This window comes from Talpa occidentalis, unplaced genomic scaffold, assembly GCF_014898055.3.
Source record: "Talpa occidentalis isolate TD23 unplaced genomic scaffold, MPIMG_talOcc4v2.1, whole genome shotgun sequence".
NCBI lineage: Eukaryota > Metazoa > Chordata > Mammalia > Eulipotyphla > Talpidae > Talpa > Talpa occidentalis.
This window is the reverse complement of record NW_026555331.1, coordinates 99,679,628-99,706,823: the sequence shown is the minus strand read 5'-3', so window position 1 is coordinate 99,706,823 and position 27,196 is coordinate 99,679,628. Positions and strand designations below refer to the sequence as shown.

Here is a 27,196-nt window from a genome sequence, read left to right as displayed (position 1 = left end):
CTGTACCCCAATAAACATAACTGGAGGGAGAAAAAAGTCAGACTGTGAGAGTGAACCTGAAGAAGGTAGTGGGAGGAAATGTGAATTTGATGTGTTTTTAACAAGCAAAAAGGGAGATAATATAATGTATGAAAATGTAACAAAATGTATAGGTAAAAATGGATATTTTTCTAAGTTTATTGATAATTCTGCATATGCTAACATAAATAACTGTAATTATATGTTAAAAGCTGCATATAGATACATATTTATATATGTGTTTATATGTGTATATATACATACATACAGTGACACAGGGAGAGGTATGTATACATTCACATAGAAAGTAGGTGAAGGGATAAATTTTGATGTTTCTATAACAAAATGCTGTTAGTAGCAAGTGAATCTTAAATTTCAATTATTACTAATCATTGCTTAAATTTAAGTTTTTCAGCAAACATATTTCCATTTATTCTATTCTAATGTTTTCCCTCATAATTTTCCCTTGCTGCCTCCAATTTACCATTTTTGGTGATTACTAGAATTTTCACTGCATGAAAGTGTAAAGTATGATATTTCATGTACATTTCTTCTTTATATCAACTTTATTCTTTTCCATTTTATGATTAGTTTATATGTTTTGCTAAATATGAATGGATGAAGCAAACTTACCCCTTCAAGTCCCTGCAAGTCTTAAAATCATGAATCTATAAAATACCTGTTTTTTATGGAAATCCCTTAGGGCCGTTTCATAACCTTCTTCCAGTCTACTGAAGGCTATTCCTACATCTGTGGTCCACCAGATTTGTGAGCTAGTTAGTGCAACTTGAGCTGGGAAGTCAAAAATCCAGAGTTCCCTAGGTTTTTCCTCATAGGCTGCTATGGCTTCCATGATAGCATGTCGCACTGTGTCTTGCATGGTCTGTTCAAGTTGCAGAAGCCACATCTCCACCTATTGAAGTCAATTTAAATGTTACAACACAGGCTTAACTATGAACTAGTGATGATTCAATCCTCTCACAGGCACCAAAGCCATGCACACAGTGAGGCCTGGGGGCGGGAGCCATTATTTTACACCCACAGAAAGAAAACTAGAAGAGGGATATCTCAAAGGAGAAGGTTTATGACAGATGAAGTCTTTCCTCCAAGAACCTGTCTTCTCCCAGGGATGTTACCAAATGGCTAATAAGCTTTCCAAACTCTGAGTAGAGGAGATATTTTTGATTATTTTTCAGATTTGAAGACAAGGGTGTTCTAAATCAAGATCCCCTCTGATAATGCACAGCATTTTGAGAAACCACATGAGTCACCTACACGTAATATTCTAGTGATGATATTCCAGAGCTTTGGGGATATTGGGAAATAGATTTTTAAGACATACCTTTTGATAATTTTTAAATCTACTGAAAAATTTTCTCTAAAATCTCCATACTTATTAGTCTTAAGACAAAGTGTTTTCAGCAAGTATCTTAATTGTATTCCCTACTGATTCTCATCTTCACACTTGTCAGAAATTAGACAGCAGGAGTGTACGAGAGATAAGACACTGCTGACTTGTGAAAATTATTATTTAATTCAGTTCAAGTTTATCTTTCTCCCACAGATATATTTCAGGTTACTATTTTATTCAAATATGCTTTGTTATATTTATCTGTATGTTTCCATGGACATTATATACCATTTGCAAATAATTGACTACCGCATTAAATATTGACTATATGTAATAAATTCCAAAGATACATGAGATGAAGATGCTAGAATGGATTTCTTTCCCCACCTCTGTGAAGATTACAATAGCATTTATTCCTAGAATCTCACTCAAGAATTTACAGGGAGTGATTAATGAACTGACAACCTTCTCTCTTGACAGAAAAGGGAAGCATGTCCTTGGCAAAGGCCAAAACATCCTAAGAGACTTCTCACTTCAGAGTTGGGCTTTGATATTATGAGTTTCCAATCTCATCAGTAGGGCCCTACATCTCTACTTCAGTCACTAAGCACAACTCTTAATGTCACACCGAGCAGTAAGTTCCCTCCATAAAGCAGTCATTGTTTGAGCATCTCCCAGGTATATTGCCACAAGTCCTTAAGAATGTTGCAAATACACATTGATTTTCCCCACCACTTATGGTATTTCATGAGCTTCTATCCAACCCTTTATAATAATTACCACTTCTTACTACTGCTAAATATGTGTATCCTCTCTTTATCAATGAACCTAAGAACACCTCAAAGGTAGGAACCATGTCTTATTTTTGGATCCCCAAATTCTAACTCAATATCTGGTACATAATAGGTATTTAATAACCTTTTGTCAAATAAAATGCAAACAATCTAATTTGGGAACAATAAAGAGGCAGGGGGAAAAAATCTATAGTAAAATACCCTTTTTATAAAACAAAGGCAGTTAGGGGGTGAATGTGGTATATATACAAAAGTCTCTAGCCTAAGTTGCTTTAATAGAATAAATCAGAGCACTGTAAAACTTTCAAATATCAAGGGCTCCTGCTAGTGACAACCACATCGGTCAATTGGACTGTCCTCATTCCGGGCAGTATGCCAATCGGCTAGCAGTCTGCTGGGGAGGGAGGAGGCAGGAACGCACTTTTGTCAAGATAGTTTATGGTGACTTTTTCTAATCATTGTAATAATATCCTTAAAAGCCCAAGAGATTAAAAAATAGATTTTAATCAAAGTATTCCACCATCTGCTTTCCCTACATTTGGCACAATTTTTCTGCTACAATTAAAAAGCAACAGAGAGGTATGAAGAAAACCCCTGTTAAAAAAAAAAAAGGCTGCCACCAAGTTTCTGCAAAGGACATTTTTAGGAGTCTTCTTCCCAGCCCAAATGGTCCTCTAATACAAGTGATTATCTCTACACAAGAGTCACCTAAGAAGAGACAATTCCTTTCCATCATTTGAAAACAACAAGAGTTCTTTCATACATCATAATGAGACATTCTTACAGATAACTCAACATCTTTGAGATATCTGGCTGTGAGAAGAGAGCATACTAACTTGCCTCACTTTGCACATGGTAGACTACCTGACATCAGCCTGGTAGACTCAGTCAATTGCATTTACTAGCTGCCATCCACGGCATTCACTCAGAATGCTGGAGTGCAAGCCCCTTTAAAACCTGCTTTACTGCAAGGTACTGTTTCACTCTAACACTCCCCTGTACTCTGAACAGTGATAAAAACAAATGGCTTTGTAGGAGACTCAGTCACTGAGTTAGTTGCATTCTGTACTAATTGTGGAATCCACGCAATCAGTGACAATTCCTCCCGTCTAGTATCTATGAGGGCCTGCAGGGTGCTGAAGCCAAATGAGCAAAGCCGGGAAGTATGGCAGAGTGGCCCTGTCACCCTGGATCCAGAAATGGGAAATCTCCCAGCACAAAACTAACCACAGCCTGATTTGACATGAGCAGATTTCTTTTCTTGTTCGATTCAACCTTAAAAAAAATCCTGAAAATACTCCTCTAGTATAGAAAACCTTATAATTAAATCTTACGTGGCCAATGCAGTCACACTGGGCTTGGAATGGGACATATTCCTTTTCTTTGCTGTACATTCCAATTGCTCTGTGTGCGGAAACATCCTGATCATCTTCAAACCGCAGATCTGTGATGCTGTCGAAGAGCTTGGCAAGGTGACATGTTACCTAAGACAAGATAATTAGAGAAGATGAGGGTGGTTCTGACTGGAGATGTATCCTGGTTACCTAGGGATGATGGTATATAAAGTCACAACACTTTACATAGAGTTTTCTCAAACTGTTTTTCATCAAAATAAGAATCACTTGTAAAATTCCAGAGTTTGAAATGACCTTGGCAGGGCAGTGGCCAGGGACTCTGGTCACACCATCAGGTGTGTGTCTACCTGAACAGTTACCTGTTCCCTACTTGTGGAGACTCCTTAGCTTTGCTATCTGTGACACATTCCTGTGGGCAATCATCTGCTAGGAGTTTTGTGGTTAAGGCTTTAAAATTCACACTTACGTTTATATTTATACTACAAAAAAAAAAAAAAAACAACAATGTTAGGATATCTGAAATAAGACTCAGTGATACCAATCACTTTACTCTAGAGTTGGCCCCCATGTTCTCATGCCCACAGTATATTTGTTACATGAGAGGTGACTAAGATTCCTCTGTTTTCACTGATAAGGAAATTAAAGCCAAAATAAAGGGCGACATCTTCAAGCTGTATTGCTGAAGTGTCAGATTTTAAGCCTCCAAGACCAGTCCACATCTACTAAGTTCAGATTCTTCTGGCATCATGACATTTTATTTCCTGATATATGGAATCCAGCATACTGAAGTCTATGCACTATGCTCCAGGTTATTTACAAAAAAAATCAGAAGACCAAATTAAAAGACAAAGAACAGCATTTGTTCTGCTATGGGCCGGTTTGGAGACAAAAGTCTAGTGGCCTGTAAAGAGAACACCAAGATGAGCAATAGTTATCCATTCAGTCATGTCAGCACAGACCTCATCTCCTAGAGGAAGGGCTACATCCTGTAGGTAGACTCACGTCCATGGAGAATGAGAAAAGACTATCAATCAGGTATTGTTACAGGGCAAGGAGAGGGGCACCCCAAGAACCCTCAAACCTGCTTTTCTAATTAGGTTCTGCCATCTGCTGCATCAAGACAAAACATATAAGACTTTCAATGGAAAGGAACTTTAATACAATTAGTGAATACAGAAGAGACAAAGAATATAGTTTCTAAATCAAGCACCCAAGTTACCCAACCCTTTGTGGGTAAAAGTCCACCCAAACAGATTGGCCCAGAGCAAGACCCGAAAGCCTGCCACAAATCTAAAGCACCTTTGGGCAGGGACCCGTATAAAAGTATCAGAAACAGCCAGACAAGTCTGGGAGGAAAAGAGCAAAATCAAATGTAAGATAAAAGCTGCCATTGTTAACCTCCCAGCGGGTCTCTCACCCACATCTATTTCAAACAGTCCAGGACCAAGAAGCAAGTGCAGCTTCTTCATATGTCTCTCTGCTCCATGCACCTCTCACAGGTCTCCTAATTGCTCTCCACCCTCTTTCCTTCCTTCTCCAGTCTCTTCTCCAACTTCTCCCTGCTCAGCTCCACCCTCCTTTCTGTAGGGCAGGGAAGCTGGAATCTTTCCTATTCCTGGGCACCACCCAGTCACAGTAGGACACTCCACCTCCCAGTGGGACTGGTAAAGGGCAGACAAAACGAGAGGAAGTTTCAGGAGTGGGAAGTACTCCCTCTTCACACATGATACAGAAAAATCTGCTGAATGAAATATAGCTTGACAGTTTCTCCAAAAGTTAAACACAGAATTACCATATGACCCAGCAATTCCACTGCTAGATAATCAAAATAACTGAAAACAAATACTAAAATACTTTTATAATAATGCTTATAGCAGTACTATTCACAATAGGCAAAAGGTAGAACCAACCTACTTAGAGTCCACTAACGGATGAATAAACGGACAATGGTATATATATACAAGGGCGTATTATTCAGCCTTAACAAAGGTTGAAGTACTGATGGAGGAAAGAATAAAAATCCTATAAAAGTCATCACGAGATTAGAACCTGACTCGCATCACAAAACTAGAATCTGATTCACATAAGGACATGGGGGTAGAGGGGATTAACATGACCATTACCCCAGCTATAGAAATCAAAATCCTTGGTCGCCAGTGCTTATCACAAGGTGTAAGACCCAAGCAGGTATCAGAGTGCTGTAGGGAGTGTTGGGAGCACAGACTTGAGGGTAAAGATACGGATAGGGCCCACTGTGGAATCTGCGATCTCTTTCTGATGCTGCATAGTTGTCCAAAATCGGCAACAATCTAACCACTCACAAAGATGAGCCCCTCCCTACCAAAAGAAGAGGATAAAACCTAAGGCTGCCCCCACAACAGGGCAGCTCTTTCTGCCTGCTTGTGTCTATGCAAGTGTCCTTTGTTATCCTTCTGTCCCCTTTCCCTAATAAACCTGCTCTTTAAATATAACTAACATCTCTGTCTCGTGGGAAACTTGCCTGGGAAACTTGCCACATGCGGCTGAAAGGGGAGCTCTGGAAAAACATTTCCCAGAGGGAACCCAAGGACCCCACTGTCTAAACCCATCAACTCCAAAACTACATCACTGACTGGTATGGACTAAAATGTGGCTGACCCTTGAATACATCCAGTTAAATTAAAAATTCACAAAAGAATACCTACTTTATGATTCCAGTTATGTGAAATGTCCAAAATAGGTAAATCCATGAAACAGAAAGCAGATTGGTGGTTGCTAGGGACTGGGAGAGCAGGAAACACAGAGTGACTGCTTAATGAGTATTTTGGGGTGATGAAAATATTTTGGAACTAGATTAATGCAATGGTTGCACAACATTGTGAATGTACCAAATGCCACCGAATTGTGTATTTTAAAATGGTTGCTTTATGTTATGTAAATTTCACCTCAATAGAAAAAAATAAAAGGTGCTGACAACCAAAAGATGTTTTGAATCTATGTATTATTTACCAGCATGGAGGTGTCATCTCTGTACCGACTCACTAACTTTCCTAACAGTGGATTCTAGAAACAACAGCAACCTACTTAAATTTCCTACACAAGACCAACACCAATATATTGGTAAGGAACTCCTTAAGGGTTATTTAATCTCTAAAGCTTTTAGCCTTTATATTTTTGCTGTATTTGCAGTTTCAGTTTTAAAGAAAATCACAGCTAGCTATCTTCTGAGTTTAACATAGATGAGTTTTTGAAACTTTCACCTACGTTAAAGGTAGACAGAGTGGTAGGCGCTGATCACTGCTTGGGTTATCATACTCTCCTCCATCCCTCAAAGGACCTTTATACACAGAAAGTATCTCCAATAATCTAACAATTCACTGTCACTGCTGAAGTGAGCAGGAAGTGCACAGATGCTTAATGGCTTCTACCGTGTAATGGGTCCGCATAATATTCAGGCGAAAAGCTGTGGGATAAATGAGACCTCCACCATGAGGTAACTCACACATTATTGCCCGGGTGAGAAAACAGCTTCAAAGGAACTTCAAGCCTGTAATCACTCAGTGAGCAGGAAATACAAATCCCGTGGCTTGAAGTTCTCCTGTGACTTATACCTGGCATATTTGAAGTCAGTTATTTTCATATTCTGTTTAAAATTGCTGCGAGAACAAGACTATTTTTAACAGACCCCCTTGTCTTAAGATTGTCCCATTTCTAATGAGGTCTCTTTGTATTTATTAACATGAAAATACAACCCCCTTTTCCTAGTTAGGTGCTTGGAAAGACCTTTTAGTTTACATTAAAAAAGAAAACAAAGTGCCTTATAGGCTCATTTTTTTCCCCTCTCACTAAAGAAATAGAAAGAATCTGCATACTTCAAATCACTATTAAAAGAGCCATTGGTATTGCCTCTTAAGCAGGTTTCTAAAAGGTTAAAAACTGTAATGCATTCCTTCAAGTTAGAGTACTATGTACATTGGGCGAGTCCATCCCCAGTGTGCACATATGCAGGCAGTCCTCTTTCCACATAGCCATGGATGTGGGACTCATAAAATTGACCATCAAAAAAAAAGAGAAAAATAAAGAAAAAATAAGTGGCTGTATCTTAATCAAATAGGGAAACTTACAATTGTGCGTGACCTCTAAAAAAGCTATCAAAACATTAAAATCTCACCCCTGATTATAAAAGCATAAGGAAATAAAAACTGCCAACTGATACTTATAATATACTATAATTTAAAAAATTAAAAAGAATGATAATTAGATATTTTATCTCTGAAGAAAACTTATCAATATTAGTATGAACAGAGCTTGCCTTATCCTTCTCATCTCATAATTTACGATACAGAATGAGCTTCTTTTCTCTGCCTTGTGTTAATTTAAAACCTGTAAACAAAGTGAAAAATATTTACTCATCTGGGTAATTCCACAATTTAAAAACCAATATAGTAATTGGGATAAACTGGTCTACCCTATGACCCATACCCGTTCACTGAGAAAACAAAGGGAAGTAGGGGCCTCCCAGGTGGTGCAAGGGGTTAAGAGATGGCATTATGAAGCTATCAGCAGCCACTGCAGCACAAGTTCATCCCCAGCCAGGGAACTACCCACATGGAGCAGCAGACCTCTCCTGTCTCCCCTCTGCTCTTCTCAGCAGTGTATTTCAGTCAATCAGCCAGTTCTGCTCCCCAATCTGTCTCTGGTGAATCCTCTCACCCCCACACCTCTGGCCTGTACCCTGTTTTGTATGCATAAATAAATCTTTAAAAAAAGAAAACAAAGGGAAATGAAGTTACCAAAGTTTATAATTATGTTCTCAATGCTTACCACTTGCTTTTCAGTTCTAAGTTCATTTTTACCCCAGCTATGAAAAATGTCAGGGCTAATTACTGAGATAAAATGAATACAAAGACCTATACCAATTCTGCCATACTAAGTACCTCACACTTCACTCATATGTAGTTATTAACACATTTATCTGTACGCATGATATTATTTGTCAGAATATAACAAATAATCAAAATGTAAGCAGTCCCATCCACTGCAGATATTATTCTCTAGAAAGATTAAGTCTCTTATCTTTACATGTGCAAAAATTTGAGTCAATCTGTGAAAATGTTAGTTTGCTATTTGTTTTTAATTTTTCTTCTCAGCATTGATGGGAAACAGACAGGCAACATTGTGAAAATGTAAGAAGAACTTCCTAGAGATGGTTAGCAGATGGTTAAGTTGACTATGGCATATCCATGTAATGAAAACATTTATAGATATTAAACATATAGAAGAACATGTAGAAGAATATATATGTGATGACATGTGCACAGATATATTTTTAAAATCCAACTTTGAGCTGTTATAGCACACACACACACAAACAAATGGATTTTAAAAAACTATAATCATGACTACTACCTAACACCATGCACAAAAACCAACTCAAAATGGATTAAAGAACTAGACATAAGACCTGAAACCATAAAATATATAGAAGGAAATGTAGGCAAAACACTACCTGACATGCACCTCAAAGACATCTTTACAGACACATCACCCAAAGCAGTGATGGTGAAGGCAAAGATAAACAGCTGGGACTACATCAAATTAAAGAGCTTCTGCACAGCAAAAGAGACAATAACCAAAACAAAGAGAAACCCCACCGACTGGGAGAAAATTTTTGCACACAACACTAATGATAAAGGACTGATCACAAAAATCTACAAAGAGCTGATGAGACTCAACAAAGAAAATAATCCAGTCAAAAAATAGGCAGAAGAGCTAAAAAGAAACCTCTCCAAAGAGGAAATGCAAATGGCCAACAGGCATATGGAAAAATGTTCAACATCACTTGCAATCAGGGAAATGCAAATCAAAACTACCATGAGATACCATCTTACACCAGTGAGAATGGCACATATTAAAAAAACTAGCAACAACAAATGTTGGCGAGGATGTGGAGTGAAAGGAACTCTCCTGCACTGTTGGTGGGAGAGCAAACTGGTCCAACCACTATGGAGAGCTGTGTGGAGATTTCTGGACCTACTAAACATAGAGCTTCCATATGATCCAGCAATTCCACTCCTAGGTATTTACCCAAAGGACACAGAAACATCAATTCCAAAGAGCACCTGCACCCCTATGTTTATAGCAGCAATATTTACAATAGCTAAGCTTTGGAAACAACCCAAATGCCCAAAAATAGATGACTGGATCAAGAAGATGTGGTACATATATACCATGGAATATTACTCAGCATTCAAAAAAGATAAACACATGCAATTTGCAGCAACATGGATGGAGCTGGAAGGGATCATGCTCAGTGAAATAAGCTAGAAAGAAAGAGAAAAATACCAGATGGTCTCACTCATAGCAGGAATCTAGAAAACTTAAATAAGGGACCAGGAAAAAGAATAACTATAAGAAAGAAAAAATCAGAATCAACAAGCAACTATAAACCAGAGACACACTTATGGGGGGACAGGAAGAGGAGGGATAGGGGTCAAAATAAGGGGGGTGCAATTATATGGGGAATATAAAAAAATAAATCTTTAAAATAAATAAAAATAATTTTTTAAAAAATTAATTAATTAACCTATACCTACCTGGGAATTGTTAGGTGTGGTGAATGGTAGGTTTTCTCCTCCAGCCCTGAAAATTAATATCCAGTTCACCTTAGATTCATTTATTATTGAGGTTTGATTCTCTGAATAACATTCTCCTTTTAGGGGGTCTGACTCCAGTTTTTATATTTTGTTTTCCTATGTTTTTTTCATGCCCATGACGCTGATGAAAGCTCAGATCAGCTGCTCAAACTCTTGCCCACATCTTATAAATCACTTAACGTTCCCAAAGGGAAAAGCTGTGGCAAATATCAGATAGTCTATGGTTTCCTTCTGCTCATACCTTAGCCCCTGAAATCTTGACTTTTCTTCAATAATTAATCAGATTTAGTTAAATATTTTAATCCACTTTTCTAGGCGTTACCAGAAGTGACAGCGCTCTGTTAAAAGCTAATCTGATATAGTGGAAAGCGCTGCCCACTGAATTTAAACTGGAGTTCACCAACCTTTATCAAGGACATCAAACCAAGGCCAGAACAGGCATTTCAGATTCCAAAGTGAGGCCTAAAAGTCCTTGGTGGCAGACCCCACATGCATAAGACTTACTTTGGGGACCTCATAACATTAAGGAGGTATTTTATTTTAATCCTACATTGCAATAACCCTGATTCGGTTGTGTAACTATAAGCAGAATTCTAGAAACATGTTTGCAAAATGAAAAAAGATTTTTATATAGCGAGGCAATTTGTGGTCAAATATTAACTATTTTGCAAGGTTTGCCAAGATAATCCCTATTGGATATATAGTTTATGACATTTATATTAAAATTACATTCTCTATTTTCTTGTCAGACATCCAAAAAAGCCTACATCCTTTGGGTAGTTACCTTTATACAAAGGCATCCACTTAAAATATGACACTTTCCTAAATTATGCAAGTGTTGCCACTCTCACGGCAATTTCTGTGACAAAACAACACTTAGGTGAGCAGCTTCTATTCCTTGTTGATTAGCTGAAGGAAAATAAAGAGCAATGGCAAGATGGTCAAAACCTTGACCATTTTTGGTGTCCTTTTACTGCCTTTCCCCATTCCTTCTTCAGACTCAACCCAAACCCAGGTCAACCCCCCTTCCTTCATGTTAGGTAGTTGAAAGCCCTCCAGCCTTCCTCTAGAAAAGTTAGGATTTTTCTGTTCATTGTATTCCAACCAAAACGCATTCACTTTTACCATGGCCTCAACTAGTAACTTGCATTTTGAGCCTTTTTCCCTCTTAATTGCCTAAGAAGACCCCCTTGCCAGAAAAGTTGTAACATGCTAACATGTAACATGGACTGTTTAAGCTCTTTCATCCTGATTCCTCAAATACATAAGCTCAGACACACTCATGCTATCATAAAGATCATCAGGTGGAAGCACTCTGTGGGAAGGCACACCCTTGTGGTGTATTTGCCCCTTTAAGCACCAATAGTGCTTTTTATTACCTAACATTAATCCTATGTCTAACAAGTGCCTTTTGGAATGTCCATATTTGCAGTTGATTAAAGGTATCAATCTGGTGCCATCTGCCTCATCACTGCAATTTTAGGGATTTCTCAAAAGACAAGTTGGCAGATTTCCTCTTATGCAGATTTGTATTGATGCCACTGAAGAACATTTCTTGGATGCAAGCATTAAACATTTCTGAGCATATATCCTCCTGATCTTATCATCTTAAGAAACGCACTGTGGCCTCCATTTCAACACTAGTAGAAAGATGTGAATGGATTTTAATTTCATTTGACCTAGTATACCCAAGATAGTTTTACTTAAAAATGTAAAAACAAAAATAACCAATGAGTTAATTTATATTATATTCTTCATACAAAGTCTTTGAAATCAGGTAGCCATTTCACATTTTCAGCAAATCTCAATTTGAAATTGTCACTAGAAACATTTGATGTGTATTTAGATTTCATAATACACAGTTGCAAAAGTAGATTCACATACCCAAATTGTTTCAAACATATGCATTTTCCAATAACTGAATCAAGTAAGTTTCTAAGTTTAATTAAAATTTATTGAACTTAAAAATTTAGTTCCTGGGCCCTCCCAGGTGGTGCAAGGGGTTCCACACAGCAGTGTGAAGCTATCTGCAGCCTCTGCAGCATGAGTTCGATCCCTGGCCATCCAGGGAGCTACCCACATGGCATGTCAGGCCTCTCTTGTCTCGCCCACTGCTCCCCTCAGCAGTATATTTCAGTCACTCTGCCTGTTCTGTTCCTCACTCTCTCTCTGGTGAATCCTCTCACACCCTGCACCTCTGGCTTATATCCCAGTCCTTGTACACACAAATAAATAAATCTTTAAAAAAAATTTAGTTTCTCAGTTGCCACATTTTAAGTGCTCCACAGCCACATGTGGTTCATGGCTCCCATTAGAGAAGACAAATGCAGAAGATGACACTGAAAGTGTCTTTTTGACAAATAGATGATTTCACTCATGTGTGGAATATTTTTAAAAAACAAAGCAAAAGAAACTAATGAAACCAAAACAAAACAAACCCTTGAAATCTGATGGCTGCCAAAGGGAAGGGAACTACAAAATTATGGTGGAAAATTAACAGTACTTTGGTGGTAGAAGAAGAGAACATACATTTATAAGGTGGGAGCCCATGCTCATAAACACACACATTTGAAAAGTCAACATTACCTCAAGAAACATAATTTTAAAATGGGAAAATAAGTTTTTCTTTAGTATAACTATTGTAGAGACGCTTTCATTAATCATCATATAGTGAGTAAAGGAAGAGAAAATGTACAAACTCTTCTAGGACAAAAAGATCTTGTTAGTCACTAGATACGACTGGCTAAAAACCTCTTGACAATTGTTGTCAGCTATTCTGACATTCTATAACAACCCAGAAGGGCAGAAAGTGATGTACTAATGTTATTCTGTCTAACCACAACACTGGTTCAGTTAAAAACATACAAAAGGATGCTGTCCTAAAATGGTGTGTGTGGGGGGGAGAGGTAGGAGATCAAAGAATGTTAATATTGAATCATGTGCAACTTCAAACAAGCTGCATGTAACTATATTTATACTGTATCAATTAATCTGCAAGTGTATCTCTAAATTTGTATTTCCATAAGGGACTACCAGAGATTTTTAACTACTTAAATTAGGTAACAACTGTATTCATAGTCATTTAGATATTCCATGCCAGTGAGCATTCAGGGTGAATCCTGAGTCAGGAAAAACTTTTGGGGTGAATTTGATCTCAATCAAGTTTATTGACAGCTAGTAATCACCAAAGGCATTCTAGACACACCAGTTTCATTATCCTGACATTCCATCTCTAGAATCTTTAACTGGGAACTCCCTGCTCAGAGAATGGAGAACGTAGGGACATCAGATTTCTCTCGCAGGGCTCAGGCTGACACAATCCCACAAAGAACTACAGAAAATTTCACTTTCAGCCAATCTTTTAAATTGAGTGAGAGGTGGTAGAGGACAGGGGACTGAAGAATTCAAGTCACTCAAGCTGTTAACATGAGTTATCTGCCCACCTGGGGGCCAATTGCATCGCTAGTCCACACACTGCAGTTGCCATGTTATGGTGGTCTCTCTACAGGGAATATATCCAGGAATGATGGCACAAAGGCAGAGATGGAATGGCTGTGTCTGGTGTTCTGAAACTGATTCTAGTATTGAAAAGAAGGAAAGAGAAAGTAGGCAGGCCAGGCTATTTGGCATAACTGCCAAAGCATTCCATAGTAAGTGACCATTGACCTTGTGGGACCAGTTCAAGACAAGACGCAGATTTTAAGTCTATATGTCTCAAATTGCTCTTAGTTCTTTCTCAATCCTCAATACCAACAAGTCACTCCTGGGTTGTTTGTACCATAGAGGGTGCTAACCACTTTCTAATAATGAACCTTAAGGAATAGTGTGATAGCTTTTTATGTGAATTTAACTTTTCAAGGTTTAATTAGTGTAACATTGCTATCTCAATGAGATCACATTTTGAACACTATTTGAAATAATATAAATTTCAACATTTCAAAATATATATAGAAAATCGAACCAACTGAAGTTGGGAGATTGGGAAAAATGTAAACCTTTTTTATACTGCAGTAACATAACTGGATTCTTTTATTTTTTTATTTTTTTTTAAGATTTATTTTTATTTATACAAGCACTGGGTACAGTCAGAAGTGCAGGAGGGTGAGGGAATTCACCAGAGCTAGAGTGGGGAGCAGAGCAGGCAGACTGAAGTACACTGCTGAGGGGAGCAGCGGGTGGCAGGGGAGGTCTGCATGCCATGTGGGACCCACCTCTGGTGGCCGGGGAGGCGCCGGGGATTGAACCGGCGCTGCAGAGGCTGCAGGCAGCTTCACAACCCAGCGCTCAAGCTCTGCACCACTGAGGTATGTATGGCCTAGAGAGCACTGGGGCTGGAGTTCAACAGCTTGGCATTGAGTAAGTTTGCAGTTTTCCATTCTGTGATTTAAACATTCAGCTTCATTAACATTTAAAATCATTTTAGGGCCTCCCTGGTGGCGCAAGGGGTTAAGCATCACACTATGAAGAAATCTGCAGCCTCTGCAGCACGAGCTTGATCCCTGGCTGGCCAGGGAGCTACCCACATGGCACAGCAGACCTCCTCTGACTTGCCCACTGTTCCCCTCAGCAGTGCATTTCAGTCAGTCTGTTCTGTTCCCCACTCTGTCTCTGGTGAATCCTCTTACACATACCCCCCACCTCTGGTCTGTACTGCAGCTCTTATATGCATAAATAAATAAATCTTTTAAAAAATAAAATATTTTTAATGTTTTATAGTATCTACTCATTAAGTAGTTGTACCAGTCCTAGTACTGAGCAATAGACCTGAAATTTCAGGATCTAGAATTTACAATGGAAATGCCAAGAATGTGGTACATGGGATGATTACTAAGTGGGTCATACTGATATTAGAGAAGATAGCACTGTAAAATATTTAAGTTTTGCTGTAAAATTAATTTAAATGTAAACTTCTGAAGCTTACAGAAAATTCACCCTATAACTTAGGTAAGATAATTTAAGAAATAAATAAAAATCAGGGATGCATAGACCTGTGAGCCAACATATTGTCTGGCTAAGGCATGAAGCATTTTGATGTTGAATGGAGGTAAAGAAAATTTGTGAGAAGTGTATGTTGAGTGATCCATTCCAGTAACATTAGCCTCGGACTTAAAATTAAGGACAGAGGCTTTAGACATGTGCATATTCTATAAATAGCAAACAAGGGTTAGGGTGGGTAAATCTCTTCTAGGGCTTGGTAAAACACATTTCAATCCTTTACCACAATCTACCGCAAGTCACCCCTCTTCCAGGAAAGTACTGTGGGGAAAGTGAATTGTTTTCCCCCTTCTGGCCCTTTATGTCACCAAGTGAGAGGAGCTAGAGAATTGCTCACAGAAACTGGGTACCTGCAAGAAGTGAACCTGTGAGGTGTCCCTTGTTAGGACATTTGTTAAGGCAGACACAAGATGAGGATATAATCAGATAACTGATCATACTACAAAAGGCAAGAACTGAAGGAGTTAAGAACGAGCTGGGGGCCTCCCTGGTGGCACAGCAGGTTGTACATAGTGCTGTGAAGCTGTCTGTAGCCTCTGCAGTGCGGGTTTGATTCCCGGCCGGCCAGGGAGATACCCAACATGGTACAGCACACCTCTCCTGTCGCGACTGCTGCTCCCCTCAGCAGTGCTTTCAGTCTGTCTGCCTGTTCTGCTCCCCACTCTGTCTCTGATGAATCCTTTCAATCTCCTGCACCTCTGGCCTATACTCCAGTTATTGTATAAATAAAAAATAAATCTTTAAAAAAAAAAGATGGAGCTGGCCCTACATACACACATACTTATACATACATATACGTACACACACACAGACATATATCCTCTGAGAAGTTCCCCATGCCCCTTGGAGACTTGCACATGTGTTGCACAAGAGGCCCAACATGTGGATGTTCACTGGTTGAGGGTAAAGACCGACTGTTTCTGCTGGCCAGAAAAGCAGGAATAAGCACTGAAAACAGGCAATGAAGACAGATGATGGCCATCCTTCCTCTCTATAATAAATGGGTAGGGAGGAAGAATAAAAGAAACAATTACTCCCTTCCAACTCCAAATTCATTAGGTGAAGGCTTCATCTTAATATGAAAGTGAGATTGGAATTTTAAACTAGACCTTGCCAAGTTGCTTTTTAAACAGAAAAGGGGACCAGGATGTAACGATGCCTACCCAAGAGTTATAGAGGTGACTGCTACTCAGTCTATAGAGATTCAGTAGGGCACATTTGGGATTAAAAACTACAGAATGATGAAACACTTTCATGTCTATAGTCTATGGAATTAATACTGGCAATACTGTGACTGATTCAATAAACCACTCACACAAATGTTTCTTGAATATTTTTAGAATTTAAAGAATATTATTAAAAGAAAGAAGAATGCTATCACAGTTAAGCTCTGTGTATCATCTCTCCTCTAATTCACATATTAAAATTTTGGAAATATAAGCCTTTGGGATTTGAAAGTCTTCAGGAACATGTATTTGGAAGCCAATATGAAACCTTCTCTCTTATATAATCACCACTGGCAGTAGGTGCAGCTGCTGGTCATGAGGATGTTCCCAGGAATTACTGAAGCATAAGTATGGCTATGATTGCTATGTTTGAAATTAGTGAAACAAAAATAAAATATCTAATTCTGTGCTACATAAAATGAGCAATGGATATATTGGGTTCTGAGCCAATCTAACTGTAGGGGTCTTCTTTACACAGTCATCTGGGATTAGAAAGAATATACAAAACAGTACCTGAGTCATGATCTTGAAGATGTTACCCAAGTTGACTAACAACTCTTATAGACAACCTTACTGCACTTACATGATCAACAGCAAGAGTAACCATGTAACAAAATGATGAATGAGAAATAATCAAGATGAATACTATGTCCAAAGAATTGCAGAATTCAAGAAACTGAAGTGTGAAGAGACACATATTGCAAAGATAATAGCATCAAAGTATCCAGAGAAAGAACACAGAGCCATTCACAGTGATCAAGCACAACCTCTGGCTTCAAAACAATCTGTCATACACAGTCAGCCTAAGGAGTAACCACTTCTTTCAGCTGCAACAACTGCAAGATCTAAGTGAATGTGAACTGAAAAGAGATGAGAAATGCAATATGCTATAAATGTTTAAAGGAGTACTTTGGGATTTGAACACGTTTTCCTTTAATCTGAATGCTCAGGTTACAAAAGATTATTGCTGCTTTTATGTTTTTTTTTTTAAATATTGTCATGGGTGAGACATTAATTTTGTGTAGGACATAAAAGATAAATTTGAAACTACACCAATCCACTCCAACAGCACTGAAGGCTAGTCCAACTTAATAGTTATGACGGTTACTCTGGAGTCAAGATAAGGAATAGTAAAAAGGTACCAGGCATGATCTTTTTTTAGTGACCATTCTCCATGAAGAAAGCTGCTCACTCACCAGGCAACAGATGCCCCAGCCCTTGTCCCAGAATTCTGGGTATTTGGAGCTAATATTTCTCTCATAAGCTTCTTGTGGGATCCTATGTCTTGTACATATGAGATCCTTTCCCTCTCCTGAGAACCAGGCAGATAACTTTCAAGGTCTTTTAGCATGACCTCTGACAGCCACATTCATCTGTGGCTATGTTTCTGGCATGTGACATGGCAGGTGACATTTGACAATGATAGAGAAAATGTGACATTTTTTAGGTAACATAGAAAAAAGTGAGACATTCAAAAAATATACCTGTTTAGGCTGAGCTCCCTTTGAGAGAATGTCAAGTAAGTCTGCAGAAGAGATGAAATAAAAGCGTGGAAAAGCCACACGCTTGGTTTCCAGGTATTCAGCAAGAGCTTTTTCACAAAGAGCAAGCCTGTATGAACAAAAAAAAATCTTTTAATGTCTTGCACATTCAGTTATTAAAAAGTCAACAAAACCCAGCTTCTCTCATCTGTCCATTCATCACACTGAGCTCACTTTTAATAGATAAGCTACCTCCTTCCACTTGACGCATCATCTTACTGATGACTAATATACAAGTCATGCCATGTAAAAGACACACACACATGCACATATGCCACACATCCTATTATTTGAGGCTAAATATAGGTAAGATTTAGGTTGAAGTTACTCATCACTTTTCCCTGTGACACTCCTAATCAACAAGGAGAAAACCAGGTTTGGAATCACTCAACCTGAGCACAAAATACTTTAGTTAAGATATAACTGGTTTAAGTCTTCCTATTCCCATTGAATAGCTACAAAACATAAGTGACTAGAACTCTCCCTGGTTATCAGAGAAGTCACAAAATCTAGACTCGTTCCCACTGTATTGTTCTTAGCAGAGCAGCGATGATCCAGAGGTAAGCCCCCAAGCTTCCAAAGGTCACTGACTAAATAGAAATAATTAACTTCTTAGCAATCCATCCCTTTAAAATTATGGTGATTTTATCTCTAAAACTTCTAGATTATAAAATGATTATTATGTACTATGTACTTTTTAAAAATCCAAATCTTTGACCTACCTACATCACAATTCTATATAGTTTTTCTTCTAGTAACTGATCTGCCAATTTGCAATAAAAAACCAGAATATTCTTATGACCACCAGCTGCTATGAAAGTTATAGCAATTATGTCAAAATTACAAGTGGCCCTTAAAACAAGAATTTTAACAGTACAAATATACTTTCTAAGGATAATTTTAGTATAATTAAACTATACACATATTGGGGCCTCCCTGGTGGTGCAGGGGTTAAGTAAGTTTCACTGCTATCATGCTATTGCCACTGAAATCTGAGTTTGATTCCCAGTCAGGGAGCTAATCCACTTGGCACAGCAGACCTCTCCTGTCTCCCCCGCTGCTCCCGGCAGCAGTGTATTTCAGTAGATCTGCCTGTTCTGCTCCCCACTCTGTCTCTGGTGAATCCTCTTACCAGAGCCCCCCCTGCTGGCCTACCCCCCAGCGCTCATATGCATAAATAAATAAAAATAAATCTTAAAAAAAAAACTATACACAGACTAAAAACGTTAAAATAACTGAGTACAATCCCAGTTGCTGGAACACATATGATTAATACATATTTGCAGCATTGGTTTGATGAAAAATTGATTAATCAATGTTGAGTCTCTTTGATAAGATATTCTAATTTTACTACTATGGTCCTTTCAAAAAGCAGAAATACATTGGGACTTGATTATGTTAATTCACATGGTACATACCATGTAATATGAATAACGTAGCTAGACAACTATAATCATAAATAGAAAATAATTTAGTAGTGTTTGTACCAACAATAGCATGATTAGATACCTAAAAGAGAGCTCATCAAATTATAACAAATTGATCATTTGATAGTTTTATTCTTACCTGTACTGTAAATCTTTAAGTTTTTCATAGAGATTAGGTCTGCATGCTGCTTCTAAAACATTTTTTATTTTTGCTGCATTGAACATTAATTCCTGCATGAAAGTACAACATGAAGCCACTGAATTTAGAAATTCACATTCTTGCTCCATTTTTGGAATTACATAATGAACAAATACGAAAAAACAAGTTTAAAGACACTCCTAACACCATGTCTGGTCATTCTTTGGCTTTTAAACTTTTAGATAATTTCAAAAGCCAAGTATGATCACAGAGCTTTTATCAAAATAAATTCCACAGGCATGACCACCATTCTGGATCTACACAAATGTCTCTCCTCTAAACCAAACAAAAGCAAAAGCAAAAAAAAAAAAAAAGAATAAAAAGGAGAATACAGAATCTTAAGGGTATATTCACATAAGAAAATGAGAGGACTTCTGAACAACCCTATCCACTTTTTCTTCTTTAAAAGTTAAACAAAATAGAATTCCATTAGGTGTTCGACTTTGAATAAGATGAAAATATTTCATCCCCCTTTCTGTTTTAAAAGGTGTAGCAATTATTCTTTGCTAAGGGTCTCTCAAGTCATTGATAATCATGTGTACATGTCCACATATTCTTAGTGGCTTTTATGAAACAAACAACTGGGAGAATTACATTGTACTTGCTCCCCCTCCTCAGTTTTTCCTTTATCATGCCTTGGCAGGATAGGCAATCTCTGACCGATGGGGAACATCTAGACCGCCAACTATTTTTGTATGGCCCAGAAGCCAAGACCAATTTTTACATTTTTAACTGATTGAATAGAAATCAAAGGAAACTTGATGTTTTGTGACACACAAAAATATGAAATTCAAGTGTCAGCATCTATAAATGAAATTTTATTGCAGCACAGTCATGTCCATTTGTTGTCCATGTATTGTCTTTTTTCCCACTCTATAATGATAGCATTAGACCAATATAAAATTGCAAAGCCTAAAATATTTATTCTCTGACCCTTCACAGTAAGTTTTCTGACCCATTCCCCAAATGCAAGCCTATATTCATTTTTGAATGTATGACACCTTGAATCATGTTTCTTTACAAGATTTTCTTACTATTAGGAAAATTTTGCTAGGATAGTTACAGATTGTATTCTCTAACCTTAAATTCAGCATCTACTTCATCAAATCTTTTAACATCTTTCACAAGCTGGATTCGAATGTCTTCTGAACAAACAAAGATACTTTCCAGGTGAGACCAAGTTCGCTGGACTTCCATCCAAGTAAAAATAACAGAGTCTGCTATGTTTAATTTATTTTGCCAGCTTAAGACTTGTTCAATGAAATACTCGACATACTTGCTTTGAAGAAGTGTTTGTAACTGAACCTAAAAGAAAAGTATTTTACATATTAGCCAGACAGGTACCAGGAGGGAGGCCCGTACCTATTCTGTTTATTGTTGGATTCCTAAGACCTGTGTAGGCAAAATCTGGAACAGGCATTGAATAAGTAGTCACAAATTAGTGGTATTAAATATTCACAGTAACATTTTTCCCAAAAGAAAAAACGCAACTGCATTTTAATATGCCTTCTATAGAAAGATCATGTATCTCTTTCTGAGCAGAAAAAATAATAATGCGTACCGGAATACAGGATTAAGAATTAAACTTTATTCTTTCATCCTTCTTTCACTGTCCCCCAGTTCCCTAACTGTGAATCATTTCAACGCTATGGATTTTTTCCGAAGCAAAAAGTCTCCCTCCAGCATGTTAGGACCTCAAGCTTCCATTTTCCTCCTCTTTCAGTTTATTGCCAAGCTTTACAGCTCCCTTCACACCAAGCCTTGCTTTAATGCCATGCACTGTGGGAACCCTTTTCACTTTTTTCTGACATGGAAATCCCGAAAAGTCACTGAGTAGTTTGACCTCATCTCATTCTCCTCATGCTTTCATTTTTTTCAGCTTTACCAAGATATTATTGACATACACCATTGTGTAGGCTTAAGGTATACAGCAAATGACTTGACACAAATATATATAATATAATATATATCATATATATATAATATATATATAATATATATAAATGATTACCACAGTAAATGATTACCACAGTAAAGTGAGATAACAGCTCCATCGCCTCCCATATGTACCATTTTTTGTGTTGTGGTAGCACTTAAGATCTCTTCTATTAATAAATTTCAAGTATGTAATATGGTATTGTTAAATGTAGTCACCAACTGGACCTAGACTCCAGAACTTACTCACCTTATACCTGAAATCTGTACCCTTTGACCAAATCTCCCCTAGCCTCTGACAACCACTACTCTACTGTTTATGAGTTGTTTTAGATTCTACATAAAAGTGAGAAAACAATATTTATCTTTCTCTGACTTATTTCACTTAGCATAATGCCCTCAAGGTGCAAGAATGCCACAAAAAAACTGGATTTCCTTCTTTTTGATGACTAAATTCTATTCCATTGTGTGTGTGTTGTAGGTACCACATTCTTCATCTATTCATCCATCCAAATGGACATTTGGGTTATTTATATGACATTTAACTGCAGAAAAATGTATTATGCAGTATTGTTTCTACTACTTCTGTGATCACTCTCTCTGCCTCTATGTTTTCTCCTCTTGTTCCCCAAATGCAATCCTTTTTGAAGCTCTATTCTCAGCTGGGTTACCTTCATTATCTCTCATTACCCAGCTCATCAATTCTCAAGACACCAATAATAACCTCCCAACCTAAAGTTCTGGACTGAACCTCTGTGCTAAGCTCTGGGTCTGGCTCTCCACCTTTGTATAAATGTCCCTCATCTAAATACAACAAAAATAATGAATATCATTTCTCTATACCAGATTCTTTTCATTCATGCTTTTTGTCCAATAATAATAGTGCTGTTATCGTTTCCTCTGAATATTCTGTCTTTTTCACCTTTCTTACCTCTTACGTCCACAGATAACTAATTCCTAGAACTGTAGAATAAATCAAAGAGCATAAATGATGTTCAATTGCCTGTCTCTCTAGCTTTTTCATTCCCATAAAGAAAATCTACATTCTGGGCCTCCCCGGTGGCGCAGCAGTTGAGCGCTGGGCTGCGAAGCTGCCCACAGCCTCTGCAGCGCTGGTTCAATCCCCAGCCACTGGTAACGGTCCCACATGGTGCACAGACCTCTCCTGCCATCCCTGCTGCTCCCCTCAGCAGTGTACTTCATAAGTCTGCCTGTTCTGCTCCCTGCTCAGGCTCTGGTGGATTCTCTTACCCTCCTGCGCTTCTGACTATACCCAGTGCTTGTATAAATAAATAAATCTTTAAAAAAAAAAAAAAGAAAGAAAATCTACATTCTAGGGAAACTAAACTCTTAAAATTACCTTTGAGTGGTAGGTACTTTCTGGCATTCCAGGATGTGCTATGAGCATCCTCACCACCTGTAAGACCCTTTCCTGAAAGTCATTTTGTATCAAGTATCAGCCTATCCTTCAACGTTCAGCAGAAGTAAGCAGGGCTTACAAGTCCTTCCTGAATCTTTCACCCTCCCCATTACAGAATGACTGCTCCTTTTAGACAACTTGGAACCCTGCTGTCTCCCTTCCCACTCAAAAACAAGCTCCTTTCAAACACAAAATCACATCTTTTAAGCCCAAATGGTACCAGTAGCATGCCTGGATCCTGGGACAAGTAAATGTTCAACAAATGAATAAGTACTGCATATTAGAACTTAGGAAAAAAACCTAAAATCGGGCCTCCCCTTGTGGCGCAGCAGTTGAGTGCTGGGCTGCGAAGCTGCCCGCAGCCTCTGCAGTGCCAGTTCTATCCCCGGCCACCGGCGAGGGTCCCACATGATGCTCAGACCTCTCCTGCCGCACCCGCTACTCCCCTCAGCAGTGCATTTTGTCAGTCTGCCTGTTCTGTTTCCCGCTCTGGTGAATTCTCTCACCCTCCCATGCTTCTGACTGTACCCAGTGCTTGTATAAACAAATCTTAAAAAAAAAGCTAAAATCATAATTGAAAAAGAAAAATTAGTCTTACTTGGTTGTGTTCTAGCGTTTCAAAAAGTTGTTCATCAGACTTTAATAATGGGATGCCTGTCCGATAGTGAACTTCATAAGAGAATTCCATATTTGCCCAGGTCTGACTGATTTCTGTAATAACCTATATGTGAACAGTATTAAGTTATGTGCACAAAAGTTCAATCAAGATTCAATATCTAGGCAATCATCTAGAGATATTTTTACACATTTTTTATAATTCAAAAAAAAGTGATATTAAATATTATTGCCCTCAATATTTTTTCCTCCAAATAATTCATGGTGATGAGTTCTAGAGAATGAATCATTACACAAAAGAAACAAGTATCCTATCAGTATCACAGTTCTTCTGAAACTGAGTTTTAATCCCTCACTAAAACCGAAAGCTAGAACAGTAGGGTACTTAAAAGGTTACTGAATAGATTTGCAAATTCATATTTACATATTTGATGGCATGAGACAGAGAGTGCTCTGAGTGCCTGAATGTGAATCCTAGTTCTCTGTGTGAAGCTGCTTAAGTTTATCACAACTCAGTTCCCTTTTCACAAATAGGAAAATGAACATTAACCTGTTTCCGATGATTAGATGAATTAATATAAATAAGGCACTTAGAACAGCACTTGCTACAAAATAAATGATACATGATGGTTTCTGCTATCATCATCACCAACTGAGCCAACCCTCTTGTTTTACACATTCACTCAAAGGATTCAATTTGCTGCCCAAGTTACATACTTAAGAGCAGCAGAGAACAACCTGGGTCTCGTGTCCACACTCCCATGGAGTGAGGACTTCCCCTGAGTCTGATTTGCTAATGCACAAAATTAGCCCAACATCAAGAAATGGCCCCAAGGGCCCTACCTTTTCAGTCCCAAGTTCTTTCACTGCTTTGTCCACAATGCTTCGGACATCATCTTCCACTTGGTGTAACCGCAAAGCTAACAAATCTGCCAGAGTTGTGGCTTCGTTTATTAAAATCTTGACCTGATTAGGATGGGGGAAAAGGCATAATTTATATTCCACATATATTAATGGCTCGCTTTACCTACTTGTCAGAGGAATGAATCACAGCTAAATATACTCAACTCAGCTGCTGAATATGCCATTAGTTCTAAAAAGTATGGAAAAATCAGATATTTTTAACTCAGAGTTACCAAAGCATTACCCACTGGTTGCTAGGACCAAGGTTTAGGCCATGTTCACATGTTCTTTTGTTACATATCCTTCCCTTGTCAACTTACTTCTTATCTCCTTTGCCCACAAAACCCATTTTTAAAGAGAATCATAATGTTCATTTATTATAATTTGGTTGAATTCCAAGAATTAGGGAGTAAGTAGCTCATTTGTCTTTTCTTCCTAAAGTACCCTATTCATTGAACATGATTTCCAGTTGCTTCCAGGATTTAGCCTAGTTTTAACACTAATCTTGTTTCCTTGGCAGAAAATTCTCTTATTCATAGTATCTATTCATATTTACCATGTGAAAAAATAATTCACATTTATTTCCTCATCCTCTTGACTCCTCACCCCCAGTATTTGCCAAGAAGCTCTTAGGTCTTCCTAACTAGCTAGAATCACCACATTCCTTGCAAATGGAAGGTTGACCCAGTCACATGGTTGCATGAAAGTTATTTCCTTGCCTGCTACTGTTAATATTCACCCCCTGCTTCTGGATGCTGCAGTCCTCATTATTCTTCCCAGCCTGCAGTATTCCTTAGCAACCACCCACCTCTTTGCATAGGGGGACTCAATATTCCTATTTGCCCAGAACTGAGGGGTTTCCTAGAAGTTGGCCTTAAAGTGCTAAAGCATGGAATGTCCTCAGAAACAGGTGAATTGGTTACTCTAACTCTGTACCACAATATCTAACATTCTTTGCAGCCCTGTCGTGCTCTATAAAATGCCTTCATATTATTTTACTTGATCCCCACAAAATCCTCTGATATATAAGAGCAGATAATATCCCTTTCAATTTATTAAAAAAAACAAAATTCAAAATAAATTGTCTTGTTTAAGGTCACATAAGTGGTAAGAGACAAAAGCTAAGTCTTATGTTAGGGCTGCATTAACAGAATACCATATTCTGGGCAGCTCAACCAACATTTTTATTTCTCAGTTTTGAGGACTGCAAAGTCTGAGGTTAGGGTGCCAATGTGGTTGGGTTCTTGATAAAGTCCCACAGACTGCTTTAGAAATGCCTGTTATCTTGTATGTGGAAGAGAATAGAAAGCTCTGGTCTCTTTACCCTCTTAAAGGGCTCTAATCACATTCATGAGGGCTCTACCCTCATGACCTAATTATCTCCCAAGGGTCCTCACCTCCTAATACCACTGCATTTGGGATACAGGTTATATGAATTCAGGGAGGAGGGCATATTTAGGCCATAGCAGGAGGCCAAAGCTAGGATTTTTGTATTTCCAGTCCACTGGTCCTATCTCAAGATTGACCTTGCTCATTTATCCAGAGACCTTTTCAAAAACCTTATTTCAGGGCCTCCCTTGTGGCTCAGGGGTTAAAGAAGGCATTATCAAGCTATGGCCAGCCACTGCAAAATGAGTTCAATCCCTGGCTGGCCAGGGACAACCCACATGGTGCAGCAGACCTCTCCTGCCTCAACCGCTGCTCCCCTCAGTAGTGTATTTCAGTAGATCTACCTGTTGTAGATTTACCACTCTGTCTCTGGTAAATCCTCTCACCACCCACACCTCTGGCTTACACCCCAGTTCTTGTATGCATAAATATAATCTTTAAAAATTAACATCATTTCATCCTAGATGAATGATATAAACCAAGGAATAATACTCCATAGTCACAAACATATTCAGTTAATGATACCCAGAAACTGACCCCAGTGGTCTGCATCAGTTGGTGCCAATGCCTGGCCCTGAGGGCTGGGCTCTGCAGCTCCGTGATGGCTCTCAGCGAGGTGGTCATGTCCTTCACTGTGCTCTCCAGGCCTGCATAAGCATCCCAGACACGGACTTCCTTGTCCAGTGACCAAATTTCCTAAAGTAAAGTGAGAAAACATAAAATTGCTCCCTACATATAATAGTGCATTTTGAAATTTACTTCCTTTGAAAGAATAGCTATACATTTCTCTGGATTAGGAAAAAGTCAATGCATTTAATTCCTGGATTAAGGACTAAACCCAGAGACACAGAAAAGACTCCATTCGTGTTACCAGTCTACTATGTATAAGCTACTTGGATACAGTAGTTTCCTATTCACTGGTTCTAACTGGATGTCTTTAATGAGACATTAAAGGTAGGGAAATAATCAAGTTTACTGGACAGGTACAATGAAGAATACTTCCTCTAGAAACAAAAATAAGCAGAAAACTGTGATCTTCCAATAAACCTGATTCATTAAAATGGTAACCTCAAAATGTTGGTTTCTCAGAATGTAGAGATTTCATGATTTTAAGATATGTCAAATAGGGCCCTTGACTTGGTGGTGTTCTTGGCCCATAGAATAATAACATTAACTATTGCAACTGAGGAAACCCATAGTAAAACAATCTCAGCGCAAAAAAAGGTATGAAGTCACTTCTTTAAAACAACAGAAGAATTTCAGCTGAGAATAGGGGTTCCACCATTCTCTGAACTTAGAAAATCAAATGGTAGAGAAGGAGTGAGCAGAGAAATGAAGCACAATGATCCCACAGCATCCACAAAAATAGATGGGACATTTTAGTCAGGGTCCT

General features: G+C 38.3%; 1 protein-coding gene across 1 annotated transcript in view; it reads right to left on the bottom strand.

Moving 5' to 3' along the window:
- DNAH11 (dynein axonemal heavy chain 11) overlaps nt 1-27,196 on the bottom strand; it is a 304,261-nt gene that overhangs the window by 210,899 nt on the left and 66,166 nt on the right. Inside the window, 8 exon segments of the mRNA XM_037508957.2 lie at nt 698-931; nt 3,498-3,647; nt 17,859-17,985; nt 19,482-19,573; nt 20,622-20,846; nt 23,495-23,617; nt 24,355-24,477; nt 26,341-26,499. Coding sequence (XP_037364854.1) covers nt 698-931; nt 3,498-3,647; nt 17,859-17,985; nt 19,482-19,573; nt 20,622-20,846; nt 23,495-23,617; nt 24,355-24,477; nt 26,341-26,499 — 1,233 coding nt within the window.